This window comes from Phoenix dactylifera, chromosome 15, assembly GCF_009389715.1.
Source record: "Phoenix dactylifera cultivar Barhee BC4 chromosome 15, palm_55x_up_171113_PBpolish2nd_filt_p, whole genome shotgun sequence".
Taxonomy (NCBI): domain Eukaryota; kingdom Viridiplantae; phylum Streptophyta; class Magnoliopsida; order Arecales; family Arecaceae; genus Phoenix; species Phoenix dactylifera.
Window position 1 is genome coordinate 5646762 of NC_052406.1, and position 15802 is coordinate 5662563.

At 41.7% G+C, this 15802-nt stretch overlaps 2 protein-coding genes across 2 annotated transcripts; one reads left to right on the plus strand and one right to left on the minus strand.

Annotated features, from left to right (window-relative positions):
* Positions 1-1807: 1807 nt before the first annotated feature.
* On the minus strand, positions 1808-2860 carry LOC103695445. Its single transcript, XM_008776779.4, has one exon. The coding sequence runs from the start codon at positions 2858-2860 to the stop codon at positions 1808-1810; it is 1053 nt and encodes a 350-aa protein (XP_008775001.2).
* A 5675-nt stretch (positions 2861-8535) lies between these two features.
* On the plus strand, positions 8536-14665 carry LOC103722298 (peptidyl-prolyl cis-trans isomerase FKBP12). The gene is made up of 5 exons (XM_008812800.4): positions 8536-8701; positions 10010-10043; positions 10155-10216; positions 13676-13728; positions 14316-14665. The coding sequence occupies exons 1-5, from the start codon at positions 8614-8616 to the stop codon at positions 14415-14417; spliced, it is 339 nt and encodes a 112-aa protein (XP_008811022.1). The 5' UTR covers positions 8536-8613; the 3' UTR covers positions 14418-14665.
* The last annotated feature ends 1137 nt before the right edge of the window (positions 14666-15802 follow it).

Sequence of the window (15802 nt, forward strand, 5' to 3'; positions counted from 1 at the left end):
AGGCTGACCATATCGGCCTCGGGGAGCGCACCCAACTGGGCTTCTCTACTTTGGTGGTCGGCAATCGCAGTCTCCACCTCCTCCAACCTCCTGAAGATATCCCCCACTACCTCACGGTTCCAACGCCGTAACCGACGCTTAGTCAATTCCAATTTACGTGAAACCCTGTGCATGGGGTCACCACGAACCGGCTGACTCCAAGCTCCTCGGACAATGTCCCAGGATTGAGGGAGAGACAACCAAACCTTCTCAAAGCGGAAGGGGCACTGGTGAGAAGAACCAGATACGGTCGAAATCAACAAAGGACAGTGGTCCGAAGCAATCCGGGGTAGATGACTAACCCTGTAGGACGGAAATCTGGTAAGCCAGTCAGGGGAAGCAATAGCCCTATCGAGCCGCTCCCACACACTGGCTTGGCCAGACTGGTTATTACACCAAGTAAATTGCGGGCCAGAGAATCCTAGATCCACCAGGCCGTTTCGCGAGAGAAAGTCTCGGAACTCCCTCCTCTCCACAGTGTCAGTAAAAGCCCTACCTCCACGTTTCTCACTCCCCTCCAAGATACAATTAAAATCACCTACAATCGCCGTTGGAAGACCCTGAGCGATTAAGCGGGTGAGCTCATCCCATAGGACCCTCCTGGTCCGATGGTCAGTGCTAGCATACACACCGCATAGAACCCATGGTGCGGTGTTAGGTGCCGTAATAATCATCAGGACCTGTTGGGAGCAGTTATGGAACACATCGACTGTAGCCCCACCCCGCTTCCACAGAGCCACGATACCCCCGGACATCCCCTGGGACTCAACTGCATAAGACTCCCAGTCGACCTGAAACCGGCGTACTACACGATCCAGTCCACTACCGGCTAGTCGTGTTTCATAGAGAAGGCAGATCTCGGGACTATGGATCTGAACCAATCGCCTAAAGGAAGACATGAAGGCCGGCTTAGCCGCCCCTCTACAATTCCACGCAAGAATCCTCATGGGGAAAAATCCGAGAGGTCGGCCACAGGTGCATCCACCCTCTGGGCCGCAGGGTCCATCATCAAATCATGATCCGGGTCATCTCGCAGACCCTCATCGACGCTAGCCCCGGACACGACTCGTAATACTGCCGCCTTCACCCGTTGAACAACCGTCGAATGATCAGCGGACCTACTAACCGTCGCCTCAAGGCTACTCGAGTCCCCTACCCCTGGCTCCCCGAATGCAGGCGCGTCCCGCCCTGCCAGAGGGTCCCTCACAGGGCAGTCTCCGCAAACAGGGAGTACACTAGCCATAGTCGCATCGCCCAAATCGGGCCCACTCGCGACCACAACCCCCTGTCCCACCTCCACCTCTAGAGGGCCCATAGTAATAGGAACCTCGCCCAACCTGTTATAGGCCTATAGCACAACGAGAATGTAGTGCTGCATAAATAAATGAATAAATAAATAAATAACATATAAAATACATAAATAAATAAATAAAAATAAAGTCACATGCTCGAAAATTCCAAACAGTTCAGACTGGAAGAAGAACTCTGGTACATCAAAGGATCCAAAAGGGAACATCTCCATCATGACTCTTCCTTAGCAGAAAATAAACCGGCAAGAACAAAATGCAAAAAAATATATAAAAGATAAAGAAGCACATGATATGATATCACCATGCGCTCCAAACACAGTCCCTAACTTGAAAGAACAGGAAAGGAAAGAAACATCAAACACCCATATCACAAATTCTCAAAATCATTTGAAACTTCTTCGGTAGATCTCTTATTATTAGAACCCCGGATCCCACTCCACACACGGACCGACACCATTTTATTCGTTCTTAGCCCCACCATTGGAGTCTTCTGCATCAGCCTTCATCACCTCATACTCCTCTTCCTTCACATTCCTCGCCAGCCACTTTGCTATCCCCACCGCATCCAACCTTATAATCTCGAAAGCCGAATTCCCCTTTGGATGCTGCTCCTGGAACCACTTCTCGCTCCCCGTCCTCCCGGGCGGCCCGGCGTCGACAAACACCCGTCTTGGGTGCTCGGCCAGCGAGTCGCCCATCAGATCCGGGAGGTGTTTAGCCCTCTTCCGCAGCTTCTCGGACTCGTTCTTGGATGGTGGCTCCGGCAAGACATCCTCCGATTCGTTCCGCGTCTCTTCTTTCGCCTTCGAAATCGCCAGCAGTCTCCTCCCTGCTCTGCTGGCCTGGAAATTAGCGGCATTTTCATCGTTGTCGTTACTGGCTCGGCCGATCTTCTTTATGGCGACAATGGTGGATCCGAATCGCCGGATATAAACCGTTCTGTAGTTCGGCGGCAGGTGGAAAGAATGCGACGGGTCCGAGCTTAATCGGACTGCGGTGATGCCGCCGACTCTCAGCACCCGGTCGACGAATTCGAAGGAGGCATCGCTGAAGTCACCGGCGGCGAGCACGAATTCGACGGAGCGGTCGGGAATTTTCCACTCTCGGTCGGAGGACACCGGCTCGATCTGGTTGTGCTTCAAGAAGGGGAGCCGGGAGCCGGGGTCCCCGAGGAAGACGGCGCGGGCGCGGGCGCCGAGCAGTCCCTGGTGCTGCAGATCGCGGAGAAGCATTGGGAGATAGAACGGGTCGTCGACCCAACGAGACCGCGGGGCGGCGGCGCCCGGCGGCGGAGCCGCGGGCATTCCGGCCGAGAGGAGCACGGCGCGGAGCCAGGGGAGGGTGAGGATGGCGGCGATGAGGAGCACCGACCGGGCAACGAGCTGGAGTAGCCGGAAATCAGGCAGCCGGATCACGAGACGGTCCTCTCTGAGCTCGATGGCTCCGGCGGCGGCGGAAGGGCCCCCTGGGGGGGTTCGTCTGGTCGTCGTGCGAGGGCTAGCGTTCTTCATGGCGGTCTTCTTTGCTGATTGCGGCAAAGATGGAAGCCGGAACGGATGATGGCAAGAGAGAAACACGGCAAGCGGTGATGGGGGTGAGATTAGCGAGTGCAGAAGCGGGCAGCGGTGTGATTACCACCCACGAGACCAACCCGAGTGCTGAAGGATCTGGCCCAGAGGAGCATCAGCTGGCGCATTCGCTCGGCTTCCATGGTGGAAGGGGGGTTCTTTTCTCCGGTGTGCCTCAGATCGACGGTGGAGATGGGGGATGGGCTCTCATCTCACAGTCTCCACCGGCGAGAGGCGGTGGGAAGGGAGAGGAGGGGTGTACTTTGGGAAGAGACACGAGAAGAAAAGGAGGAAGGGACCGATGGGGAAGGGATCGGAGAGAGGGATTTATTATTGAGAGAGGAGGGGGAGAGAGAGGGGTATTGTGGGAAATTTAGGGGGATAATTATTTTTATATTTTACTAGGGCATCTGGGGTTTTAACGGTTTCGCGCAAAATGAGTTTCACCGCAGCTGCCAGCCAGCTGATATTATTTTAAAAACTCCGGGAAGAAATCGTTTTAACAAAATTTAAGGAGAGTAACCAAATCATAACCAATTTACTCCACCAAATTTATACCGATAGGGAGCATTTGGTATGGGATGATCAATCCAAGATCAAGAATGATGTAGATAAAGATGATGAGATAATTGTGTTTAATTACACCACGATGATCCTATGTGGTAGTAATTTGGAATCATCCCAATCCCTCAAATCACCATCTAACTTAATGATGGAATGACTAAGATCAGAAATCCAAGGTCATCTCGAGGTAGTGATTTTGGGCTGAAAATTGAAAATAAAAATACTCAACCGTTAATATATTATATCAGCATTATATATACAATACTATATTATATTGATATTATATTTTATATTTTATGATAAAGTATACTATAATATATTATCAATCATATTATTGTCATATTATTATTTAATGTTAATTTTAAATTATAGTAGGAATATATTATTTTACTTATATTTATATAATGAAAGTATTTTACATATTACTTCTATGTGCCTTATTTTTCTAATCAAAACAATTATTAGCATTAAAAATTAATATATTATAAGTATAAATAAAAATATTAATTCTATAATGATAAGTAATATCTCTTTATAGGACTAATAAATATATATTTTTATAAAATATATTAATAATTAATATAAAAATAAATATATTAATACTTTATTAAAAATATTTTGTTTGATTAATAGATATATTTTATGAAATATATTAGGGATAATTTTGGTATTGTATGGTGAGTGATCTTGAATTTTCATTGGAATACCAAACATATTGCTCATGGATATTTGGGATTCTTTAATTATTGAAATATAGCATACCAAACGTAGTGATTTTAAATTATCTGAGATCAAATTACTCCGCAATAAACATTATCAGTGATCTAAGATAACTTGGGTGATTCCATTGGGGTCACCAAACCCCACCATATTATATATGGTTATGGTTAATAACTATTACTAAAGATTTAATTTTTTATTATAAATTTCTTATATATTTGGATATTGTTGTTCCAAATCTGAACAAACCATACCTACTAACGCCCCTAGCTTTTATTCTATTATACAAACTATTTGGCCAAGAAAAAAAGAAAAGAAAAATTAGTCAGAATAACATGGATAAAAATACTTTTCCGCTATTTTACGAAAAGTAGCTAACAAAAATCATAATGATAGCCATCATTTTTTTTAAAAAAAACAATTTGTTGTGGGGGGGGGGAGGGGGCCTTGAATTTAGTCCCACATCGGCTAGAGCGGAAAGGTTCCGTGCCTTATAATGAGGAGGGCGAAGCCTTTTCCTCACGAGGGCCCTTTTGTGGGACAAAACCGTGAGGGCAATCCCCCCGTCAGCGCTGGACGCGCGGGCCGGAAACGTCTCCCTCCGTCAGCGCTGGACGCGCGGACCGGAGCGCCCAAAGCGGACAATACCTCGTGGGGGACGCGGTCTCTTTCTGCTCGGCTCGGTTGGGACTAAGGCTGTTGCCGGGGTGAAAATCCCGCAACAGATGGCGCTAGAGGAAGGGAAGCCTCCTCTCTCCATTGACTACCCTCCAGGACTGTGGGGGCCCGTTGGGATAAAACCTGGCCGGAACCTTCCCGCTGGGGGGGCTATGTTGTGGGGGGAGGGGGCCTTGAATTTAGTCCCACATCGGCTAGAGCGGAAAGGTTCCGTGCCTTATAATGAGGAGGGCGAAGCCTTTTCCTCACGAGGGCCCTTTTGTGGGACAAAACCGTGAGGGCAATCCCCCCGTCAGCGCTGGACGCGCGGGCCGGAAACGTCTCCCTCCGTCAGCGCTGGACGCGCAGACCGGAGCGCCCAAAGCGGACAATACCTCGTGAGGGACGCGGTCTCTTTCTGCTCGGCTCGGTTGGGACTAAGGCTGTTGCCGGGGTGAAAATCCCGCAACACAATTCATCCGGAGTTAAGTTGTTTAAATAACAACAAATATTTGTGTGATAATAGTAAATAATATTTCTGATGGGAGATTATGATTTGAGAATATTGATGTGGTTGAAATATTGATCCGTTAGCAACCGGCACCTTCCATGTCACTAAACCCGGCTTAGCTCTAACTAGCAATGGCATTCCACCGCATCAACCATTTTATCCGATTCGAAGTTTCTTTTATACAAGGAGGGCTAATCCCCCATCCACTGTCCTATACCTCACCCCATCGAGGCTAGAACACTTATCTAGAAGACAACTCAATCACGATGATTGACTGAATCCAGAGACAACACAGCACTAACGGGCTACACTCGTTGCTTCAGGATATATGTGAAATTCCGAGAGTTTGACGCCTTTCAAGCCACACGCAACTTTCGAAAGGCGAATAGAGTTGCCGACTGAATTACGTTCTTTGCCACACACCACTTAGGAGATTTCTTCCGTGCGAGTATTAAGGTCATCCTGCCCGCTCTGCGTTAGATACTTGTTTCGGATTGTTCTGGAGGCACTCATGCTTGTCTACTATAAGGCGCCGGTTTATAAAAATAAATAAATAAATAAAAATAAAAATAAAAAGGGCTAGAGCCCGAGTCCCTTTGCAGGTCAAGCGGCTGCACAAGGAAAGAACGAACAATCGGAGATCGAAAGTAGGTTCGACGACCTTGGGAGTTGAATCCACCCTATGCTTATATCATCCTATCCAAGGCTCAGCGTTACCCCATTCAAGCCTTGTTTGAGCAAAATATATATGAGATTATTTAACTCCAAACCACCTCCACTGAAGCATTCAAGCCAATCTATATTGCTGATTTGGCAATATTGTAATCACATCAAATATTATGAGTGCACCAATTTCGTCTTGCCACGTGGCAAGAGAATCAATTATATGCATGCAACGGAACTCCTGTAGCATTACTCAGTAAATAATATAAGAAAAACACAGCCCCCTCCATATACCATTCCATTCCAAACTAGCCATTCCATGATTCCATCTCTCTCTCTCTCTCTCTCTCTTAACTGTGCTTAGTAAAAAGCTCACGTAAACATCTTGTGTCTAAAATTTCTGAAATCCTTGGACTGCCCCATCCTACGCAATGATGAATTGGTCTCCATTTTGGCGACGAAGGCAAAATCAATCACGTGCATCTCGCATGATTATCTCCTCCCCGGGTTTGTGGCAGCGGAAATAACCCTATAGAGGAGTTACAGTGACAGAGAGGGATGGTAAAAAATTAACAAGAGATTGGCATAGAAACGAGCGAAAGCACTGGGCACGTCCTCATGAAGTTTTGCCCATCCATCCCACCGTGGATTTCTTAGACAATTGTGACCAGGCCTTCGTTTCTTTGGTGGCTCCACATATGTGATACGTTGAAGCCCTAGCCATGCTTTCCCCTCCCTTTTTTTTTTCCTGATTTTGTCCTATTTAAACTTCGTTTGGTTTGTAAAAAGAATTTTTTTTCTAAAATATTTTTTCTGAAAAATTGATGTCGTGACTTATAATATACAAAAAAAATAGTTTTTGGATATTTGGTTAACCATGAGAAATTAATATTTTCCAGATTGGCTTATGTTTGGTTGACCGTCTAATCTTCGAAAAAAATTGTCAAAAGTATCTATTATATCCACAAAGGAAAAGACTTCATCATATCCTACCTAACATGCATTTTTGTTAAAAAAATTACCTCAATTCTTAGTAGGTGGAAATTTGATTTTTTTCATATCTCACATATTTTTTTTTATAAAATATAAAAATCTTATTTTTATGAATAAGCTATTTTTTATCTCTTTTTTTCTAAATTCTAATCAAATATGAAATATTTCTTCTTTTTTTTTGGCTGACCATGCTCTGCTTTTTTTCCTCCTCTCGCTGCCCAAATGAGTCTATAGCGATACATGTCAAGGAGGGATATGGTTACTTCACTTGGCATGGCCCTCCGAACTGGTGAGGAACTGGAGGCTTGAGACTCAGCAATATAATTGCAGAGCCAAGGAAGCTGTCTGATGTGGTACTTGGTCACTTCCTGGATGGTCACTGGAGATGGCATTGGCAACTTGGAGAGCAACATTCCATCACGGTCTCATAAATTGGGAGGGTGACCAAGGGAGAGCTCTTCTCAGAAGCTGCCTTCCCCACGCCACGCCCAAAAAGCCTGAAAAGGACAATACGTGAGGGCCCCTGCACACCTAAGCACATTGCATGGAGATCATTTCAGTCCACAATGGGCGCTCTTGAACTGATGGCACGATGATGCGGACCAAACAAAGCCAGCCCTTACATCGGTTATGGTGCAAAGGTCAAGGACCCACCTACTGTACAATAGATACCTTTTGCTTGATCAGCTGACTCGACATTATGTGATTCGGAGAGACTGGATCTATGCGCAACACGGTTTTAACTGATTAGGAACTTGTTGAGTAAAAAAAAAAAAAAAAAAAACCCTAGCCGCCATTAACAAGAAAAGAAGAAAAAAAAAATCTGCAATCCATTCCGACTGCGTCATTGTTTCATCAAGTGCTTAATATTCTTAAAACTCTATTATTTTATGTTATTAGATGAATACAATGTCAACTAGAGAATTAAAAAGTCAGCCAACTTGAATTTTTATTTTCTGTAAGAAATAATAAAGCAGTAAAATTTGTGCAAGTAAGATATAATCTGTGAGGATCCGTGCGGGCGTATGTTCTTGGGTACTTATATAGAGTTAAGGAACTCAAAAATACCTTCGAGCTAGCCATTTTGGATAATGTCCTAAGTTGTTACCCAATTCATCAAAAGCTATAGGCAATCTAGTAAACGTAAGAACTATATGACAACCTTAGACCATCCTCATTTGGCCCAGATTCATTGAATTGAGAATTTTGAAAGCGGCAAGAACAGAACTCTAGTATTTTATCATGATACAAACTTTAGTGCTTTATATTCATAAAATTCTGAAGTTAGGATATTTTGAAATTTGTTTTTTTTTTTTCCCCTTTTGAAATCCACTTGCATGGCAGACAGGCAACAACACAAAAAGAAGTCTCTAGACTAGACATGCGAAGATATGATTTGCAGAAAAGGCTGTATCCTGTTTTGGGACAGACAGCTGAGTCCCGGGTTAGGAGCTGGGCGAGTTTCTTTAGGGTTGGTAAACAGTAACACAAACTAGGATCCGTCCACGTATATAAATGGTATCCATTCTCACCGATAAAATATCAGCAGTTGACGGGCATCCGCGACGGGGAAAAGAGCAGAACAGCAATGGGCGTGACGAAGCAAATCCTCACGGCCGGTGTCGGCCCCAAGCCCGTCAAGGGCCAAACCGTCACCGTTCACTGCACCGGCTTCGGTCCGTTCTCTCACATCCCTTCTCTCTTCTATTCTTCCATTTTTTTCTCGATCTTGTACTGCGATTGAGAAACCCCCAATATTCCCTTTGGTGCTTCTCGATATTTTTCCTTTCTTTCCCCCAATTTTTTGTTTCCTTAGCCCATCTTGCTTTATTGTGCCCTATGTCTTCAAATTTGGGTGGATATCACTAAAGAGGCCGCAGGGATTTGCTATTTTGTAAAATCGCAGGATTGAAGGATGCGATCGGAACCATGATCTTCTTCTTCTAGTTTACGACATGAGAAAAGAGCTTTATATAATTGCAATGGTGACTAACCCAGATTCAAATAGGCGGTCAACTGATGAGTTTTCTTGATCAATAAATGGCAATTTGGCGATATTCTTTCCTTATGCACAAGCTTCTATCACATTAACTGTGCCGCACCACTTCTTAGCATGGGCTTTGAGTCAAGCATATTGTTTGCGCGCCTATAACTCATGTTGGCTCGTGATTCTTTTACCCACAAGCTCGAAATTATATCGACGCTGTGTGTATGATTCAGTCCTGGCAGAAAGGTCTCTGGATCACTTGGTCAAGCTCCTTTAGTTTGCAGGAGAACTTCCTATCTAGTTTGAAATTGGACTTGCAACTGTGGTTCCTTTCGTAAACAAGCATTTTGAGATGCCGGAAAGCAACAAAAGCAAGGCTATGTTACGAGCAAGAAAAGCATGCATTTTTTGTTCTTTGCTTTAGAGGATACAGATGTTAAGTTGCCCGAGATTAAACTAAAGTTCTTTGCAACCAATAATTTTGGCTCTGGCAATCGCATTTCCTATCGAAATATGTAGGACCATGTATCTACATGTTATGCCTAGGCAAATTCTCAAAGTCCATGAGCTTTTTTAATTTAATCTAAAAAACTCATCTTTGAAGATAATATGAATTAAATATATAAATTATAAACTACCCTGAGTGGCACATTATTCACCTCTTTCTTGATCAAGCAATCTGATGAAACAACTTTTGGGGTGTTACTTCAGTGTAAACTAATTGTATTGGTTGATTGTGCAGCTTGCACCCCTTTTTTCCCCTGGAATGTCATATGATAGACTTTGGAAATAATTATATTATTTACTTCATTTCCAGTGAAAAAAAATCATGATTAGCGGCTAATTCCGTAATGCCATGGAGAGGTTTACTGGTGGTCTTTTGCTGTTACTATCCCCACTATACTTTATCTGCTATTCTGATTGTTGCAAAACCAATGTCAAACTGGTTGGTTTTGTTAAAACACTGTATATTCTTCAATTATTTTCTTTTATGCAGGAAAGGATGGTGATCTCTCAAAAAAGTTTTGGAGGTAAGTGTTTTTTTCTCCTCACTTTATCTTCTGTTAGGAGAGTAAAAAGTAACATTGTGTTCAAAGAAATGGCTTCCGATAGAAGTTAATTCTGTTGTTGTCAAATTTCAGCACAAAAGATCCTGGGCAGAAGCCGTTCACTTTTAAAATTGGTCTGGGTTCAGTTATAAAAGGTAACTCTCTTTTTTCACCTGGAAATATACTTCCATCTTGTTGGTTCTCGCTAACATATTAAGGTGATGATTGTACTATTAACTTGCTATGGAGAATCATCGAGGAGTTATCAAGTATCATGATGTGTTTGAAGTTGAATATTGCATGTCTCTTAGTCAACAGAGTGACTTGCTTTTTTTCATATTTGAGAAATATGATATAAGAAACTATCTGGATTTTTTACTTCGGTAAGCTCCTTGTAGGCTTCCCATGCAGCATGTTATTTGCATAACGAAGGGGGGTATATGGAGTTAGTTGATGACTTATTTTATTTAATATCATTTTGTTGTATTTTGTTTGATTTTTAGGTTTTTATGTTCTGTTTTATTCAGATTTTTTATTATGATAACTATTATTGTTCGGCATGACTCACATGTTGTGCCATATTGCACTTGATAAATGTTTGTGTTATGATTTTTGGATGTGAAGAGATAAAGAAGCCATTTCAATTGCTAGAAATACTAGGCCCACTAAGGCACAAGAATGGGGTAAGTTGAGACCTGTCATAGAATGGGTTGCTCGATTGAAATTTCTCTTTGTTAGAAAGTTATCTTATGACATGATAAATATATCTGTTCGAAGTATATATTCATAAACAATTTTAAGTACAATGAACTATTATGTAATTATAATATATTATAATTGCTAGAATATAATGAGCATTAATAGTATCAAAGAAATAAATATTGAAATAATATTTTATGCATTTAAGATTGCATAAGGATATAAGCAGAGAGGTAGACTATGCTATATAGCAATATAAGTACCTTTCTACACTGCATATCACGAACAAACTCATATAGGTATTGGCTATATTGTCCTTAAAATTAGCAATGACTCCATAAAATTAGACTTACTTGTGTATGATTAATAAGTAGGAGGGAAGTGAAGAACACACGGAAAATTTCATAATAGGCTCGTGTTTGTATTGATATTATTGTAAGCAATGTTTTTAGTCTTGGTATCAGGTCCCGTAGAGGTACCTTCTTGGTGGTACAGGGTGGTTCACATTGACACATGGTACATTGTTGTAGTCGACATAAAACCAATATCATGTGTTGGCACTAAGTTTATTGAGCCCCTGAACTGTATTGATACTGTATTGGTCAATGCGGAACACTCCATACCACCTGTCATGGTTACAGTTTAGTCCTTAAAATGCTAATTGTAAATCTAAGATTTGATTTTCGAGCATTAATATCACCTTGAAATTTGCGGGATCTGACAAATGCCATTTGCCTGTTATAGATTTGGGCTTTGTAAGTTCTCCGTTCTCATAGTAGAAGTGGCTCAAAAATTTTCAACCGCACCTTGAAATCTTATGTACCATAACTAACAATTCCTTAACCATCTGTATGAGCTTAAAAATAACAAAATATTTTGTCATTCTTCCATATTAACGACTACCTTTTCCCAGATTATTTTCCCAAGTGAAAGACGGGTTCTTTGGTGCCCAAAGGCATTCAAGTTCTTGAGGTGGGCTTATGGTTGTGCAGATCTTTAATACTTAACTTTGTTAACACTCTGATTGGTGGTTGTAGGTTGTGTAGTTGGCTTTGGGTGTAACATTAGTTGTGATCCAAGTTGTTGAGTTCAATACAACTGGAACTTATACAATTTTGCTATTGGTCCACATTTAACTAGCCGGAATATTCTATCTAAGGTAATGCACATGCTTTAGAATCATCCTGGATTCTTGACCTTGCACCCATTTCCTAAGTGCTTCTTTACTGAAAGTGTTTCTAAAATATCTGCTTTTCTGCACCTGCACCTGCTCTTGATTCTGGCAACTAAGGTCCATGTAGCAGTGAGAAGCAACCACAGTGTCCTACCTTTAATAATTAGTGAATTTGTGTGATTTTACTATTAGTGCTTTGGGCTCTAATTTGCTCCCCTGGATTTACACTATTTAATAAAATTTGGAGCTTGGTCACTTGGACAATGAGCGGTTGATTAGAGCTGGAAAACCATTTGGAAGATTGCAGTACTGCTGAAGATTATTAATAAAGTTCCTCATGGGGACTTTCCCATGTATAAGTGGCTCGGACATATGCTCCGGGAGGATTCCTGCTCTGTTATAGTCTTTCAAATATATATATCTTGTTTATGGGCAAAGAAAGTATGGGAGGTGTTAGTAGTGATGAGTGGGTTTTTGTTTTTTAATTTGCTGAGATGATATGGAAATATTATGTGCTGTTATGTACAAAATTGAGCACGTCTGCCATGTTTGCTATATGGAATCTGTCGGAGAGATGCCCAGAATTTTTTAAAGAAAGATTCTACATGGTGAATATATTGCAATAATGGCTGATAATGAGTAATTCTTGTTGCCTAGTGAGGGCTCCTGGAGCTGAGTCAGACTACAGCTATTCCTATACAATTTGTTTTCTTTTACCAGTAGAATTTGTATGCTGACAAATAGAGAGCATCAGCGAATTTAAAATAGTAAGCTACTACTAAATGAATCATCAGTAATAGTTCAAAGCTAAGAAGGAAACGATAAACAGTTCATGAACAATTAATGTAAGCTCTGCTTGTATTATCTATTAAGAATATGGTCATTAATTAGCCATGTCTACGAAACTAAGCAAATTTTAGCCATGATATAACCTCATCTAAATCATCCCTTGCTGTTGATGTATCTTGTCAATCAAATAGATCTAGTTCGTAACTGAATTTGTGGTTGCTTCTGCCCTGAGATAGATTTCTGATTTTTGAGTTGAACAGTATGTCTTTGTGTCAAAATTTAGCTGCTTTGGACCCAGCTTGATAACTTTTTCCCATTTATCTTTCTTCAATGCAAGTTTGGGTTGATGCTTATGCCTTAGTTGACCATCTATCCAACTTTACTCTTGAAATTATTCTTGTTTCCAAATCTGAACTCAGCCAAACCTGCGAATATGTGGGCCAAAATCCTGATTAATCTTACACTAGTCATGTCATAATTGAAGGCACTTATGCCATGTTTGGTTTGTCATCTTGCTGGTTTTTGTCCAGGTTTTCTGGTTAAGTACTTGTGATTTTGCATTGAATTCTTATCATTGACTAAAACATCATGAATGTCTCGAATCATCTGCACTCTGTACTTGCATAAGTGTTAGTTGTCCCGAAGGGATACTAATTAGCATTTTTTGTTTTCCCTTGTTCTTTATTTTAGTGTGCTAGCAAATTCATACTGAATAAAAATCTTATGCCTGTATATTGATATCGTAGGACAAATGTTATAATTCAGGTGAAATGTACTTGATTGACTTAACCATCTGGCTAAGTATTTTATCATCTAAGACTTGATCCAGCAATTGGTATAAGAAGCTATATCTCATTATTCTGTACGATATGTTTGCTTGTCTGTTAGCAGCTTCTTGTTTGATGATATGTTTCATGTGTAAGTGTAATAATCAATCATTTCTCTTTTATAGGATGGGATGAGGGTGTGATGGACATGCAAATTGGTGAAGTTGCTCGCCTTCAGGTAATATTCTTCATAATGTACCTTTAAATGCTATCAGTTGTGTTCCAGTGGTGCAATCTCACTTGTAACAGCAACTGCTTGATATGAAGCATCAAGGTAGTGGTAGTATTTGACCAAGGCAACTTGTTTGGTATTACCACCAAACTCTAGTTTGGATGGCACTACGCCTTGCCACCAAGGCAAGAGGAGAAGTTTCCCAGATGCTTTTACTTTGAAGCATCTGGTGCGAAGTTTCCCAGATGCTTTTGCTTTGAAGCATCTGGTGCTTGGTGATGATCCATTGTTTATTTGTTTTTGCACACCATCTCTGTAGTCATTCATATATTTTCCGGTGTGGAAGAATACAGCATGTGCCTCAACGTTCCCTAGTTCTAGAACGGGTTGGATAAAGTCATTTTAGATTTTAAGGTTCTTGGTCATTTTCTGTATACCGATGTGTTTCTTTTGTGCCCAGCCAGTTGACATTCTAGATACCCTGCTGCCACTATTGAGGCACCTGGCCAGTCTTGATATCTGAATTGTTTTCATTGAGTGCACTTCCCATGCATTTAGATCTTTGCTGACATTATGTTACAATCTATTTGCAGTGCTCCCCAGATTATGCTTATGGAGCTAATGGATTTCCAGCATGGGGTATTCAACCCAACTCGGTCCTAGTTTTTGAGATTGAAGTCCTCAGTGTGCAGTAACTGTACAAACTCGAGGAGCCTGTAGGTCACCAAGTTTGTGGTCATGGAAAAAACTCTAGTTGTCTGCAGGAAGTAATATGATATCATAATGGTTTAATGGATCAATATACTATCTTAGCAAACTGTTTGAGAAGGATGCATTTGGTGACACTGTGGGCCTAATCTATTATGAAACTAGTATAATAAGAGATCTGTCATGTGATCAATTTATTGCTTCGGTGATCTCATAAAGTAACTGGCTTGTTTAATCGCATTTCCAAACAAAAGTGATGATGCTAAGCCTCTTTAATTTATGGTTCTCCACTGATGACCACCTTCTGCATGGAGATGGATTTGGAAGCCATTGGTACGTAACAATAGAAAATTATTGTAGCCAATGGAATAAAAATTTCCAATTTATAGAATTCATGGATCCTCCTTGCTGTAGATGAATAGTCATTTGGTTATCAAGACTTCTCTTAGCAGTCATAAAAGAGTTTTAAGTTGACCTTTTTATGGTCGAAGCTTTTCTACCATTATGTTAGTATCAACGTTCCATCTTTTTATTGTGAGCATGGCCCTCGCATTTTAGGTGGAGTCTTGTGATGCTCTCATGGATTGTGAGGGCTATTCAGAGGACTTGTTTGTGGCATTTGATGTGAGTATAGAAGAGATGAATAGTAGTTTTACTGAAAGAACTCTCCCACTTATCAGTGTTTTTCAAGAGATATATATATATAAGGAGATCCACATAACAGTTTACGGAAGTGGTTCCTCGTATCGAGGTGTGTTACAACAACTCACTAACAGCTTATCTGATTCACTGGGATCATCATAGAGATAGCTAGAATGGTGCAGAAGTTCCGCTCAAGGCGGAGGCTTGGTAACAGGTTCTATATGTCCCCTCAAGATGGACGAGCCATCAGCAAGGCCAATCTTGGATTTAAGTAGATGAAACCGGTGGCGAGGCAGAGGTTTAGTCATCAGGTCTGCCAACTGATCCATAGTATGAACATGATGAATACTGATTTTTTTCTTTTTGCACAAGATCATGGACAAAAAGCAAATCAATTTCAATGTGCTTCATGCAAGAATGTTGTACTGGATTTAGACTAAAATGGTTGGCTCCAATATTATCACAGTAGAGCTGTGGAGCTTGTGGAAGCTGGAGGCCAAGTTCAGAAAGGAGAGATTGTAGCCAGACTGTTTCAGAGGTGGCAGCTGCCAAGGCACGGAATTCAGCTTCAGTGGACGAACGGGATACAGCACGTTGTTTGCGAGCTATCCAGGAAATGGGATTACAACCAAGGAATGTGATGAAGGCGGTAGTCGACACACGAGTGTCATGATCTCCAGCCCAGTCGGCGTCCGTAGGTGCTGAGTTGCAATGCACTATTCTTCCGGAG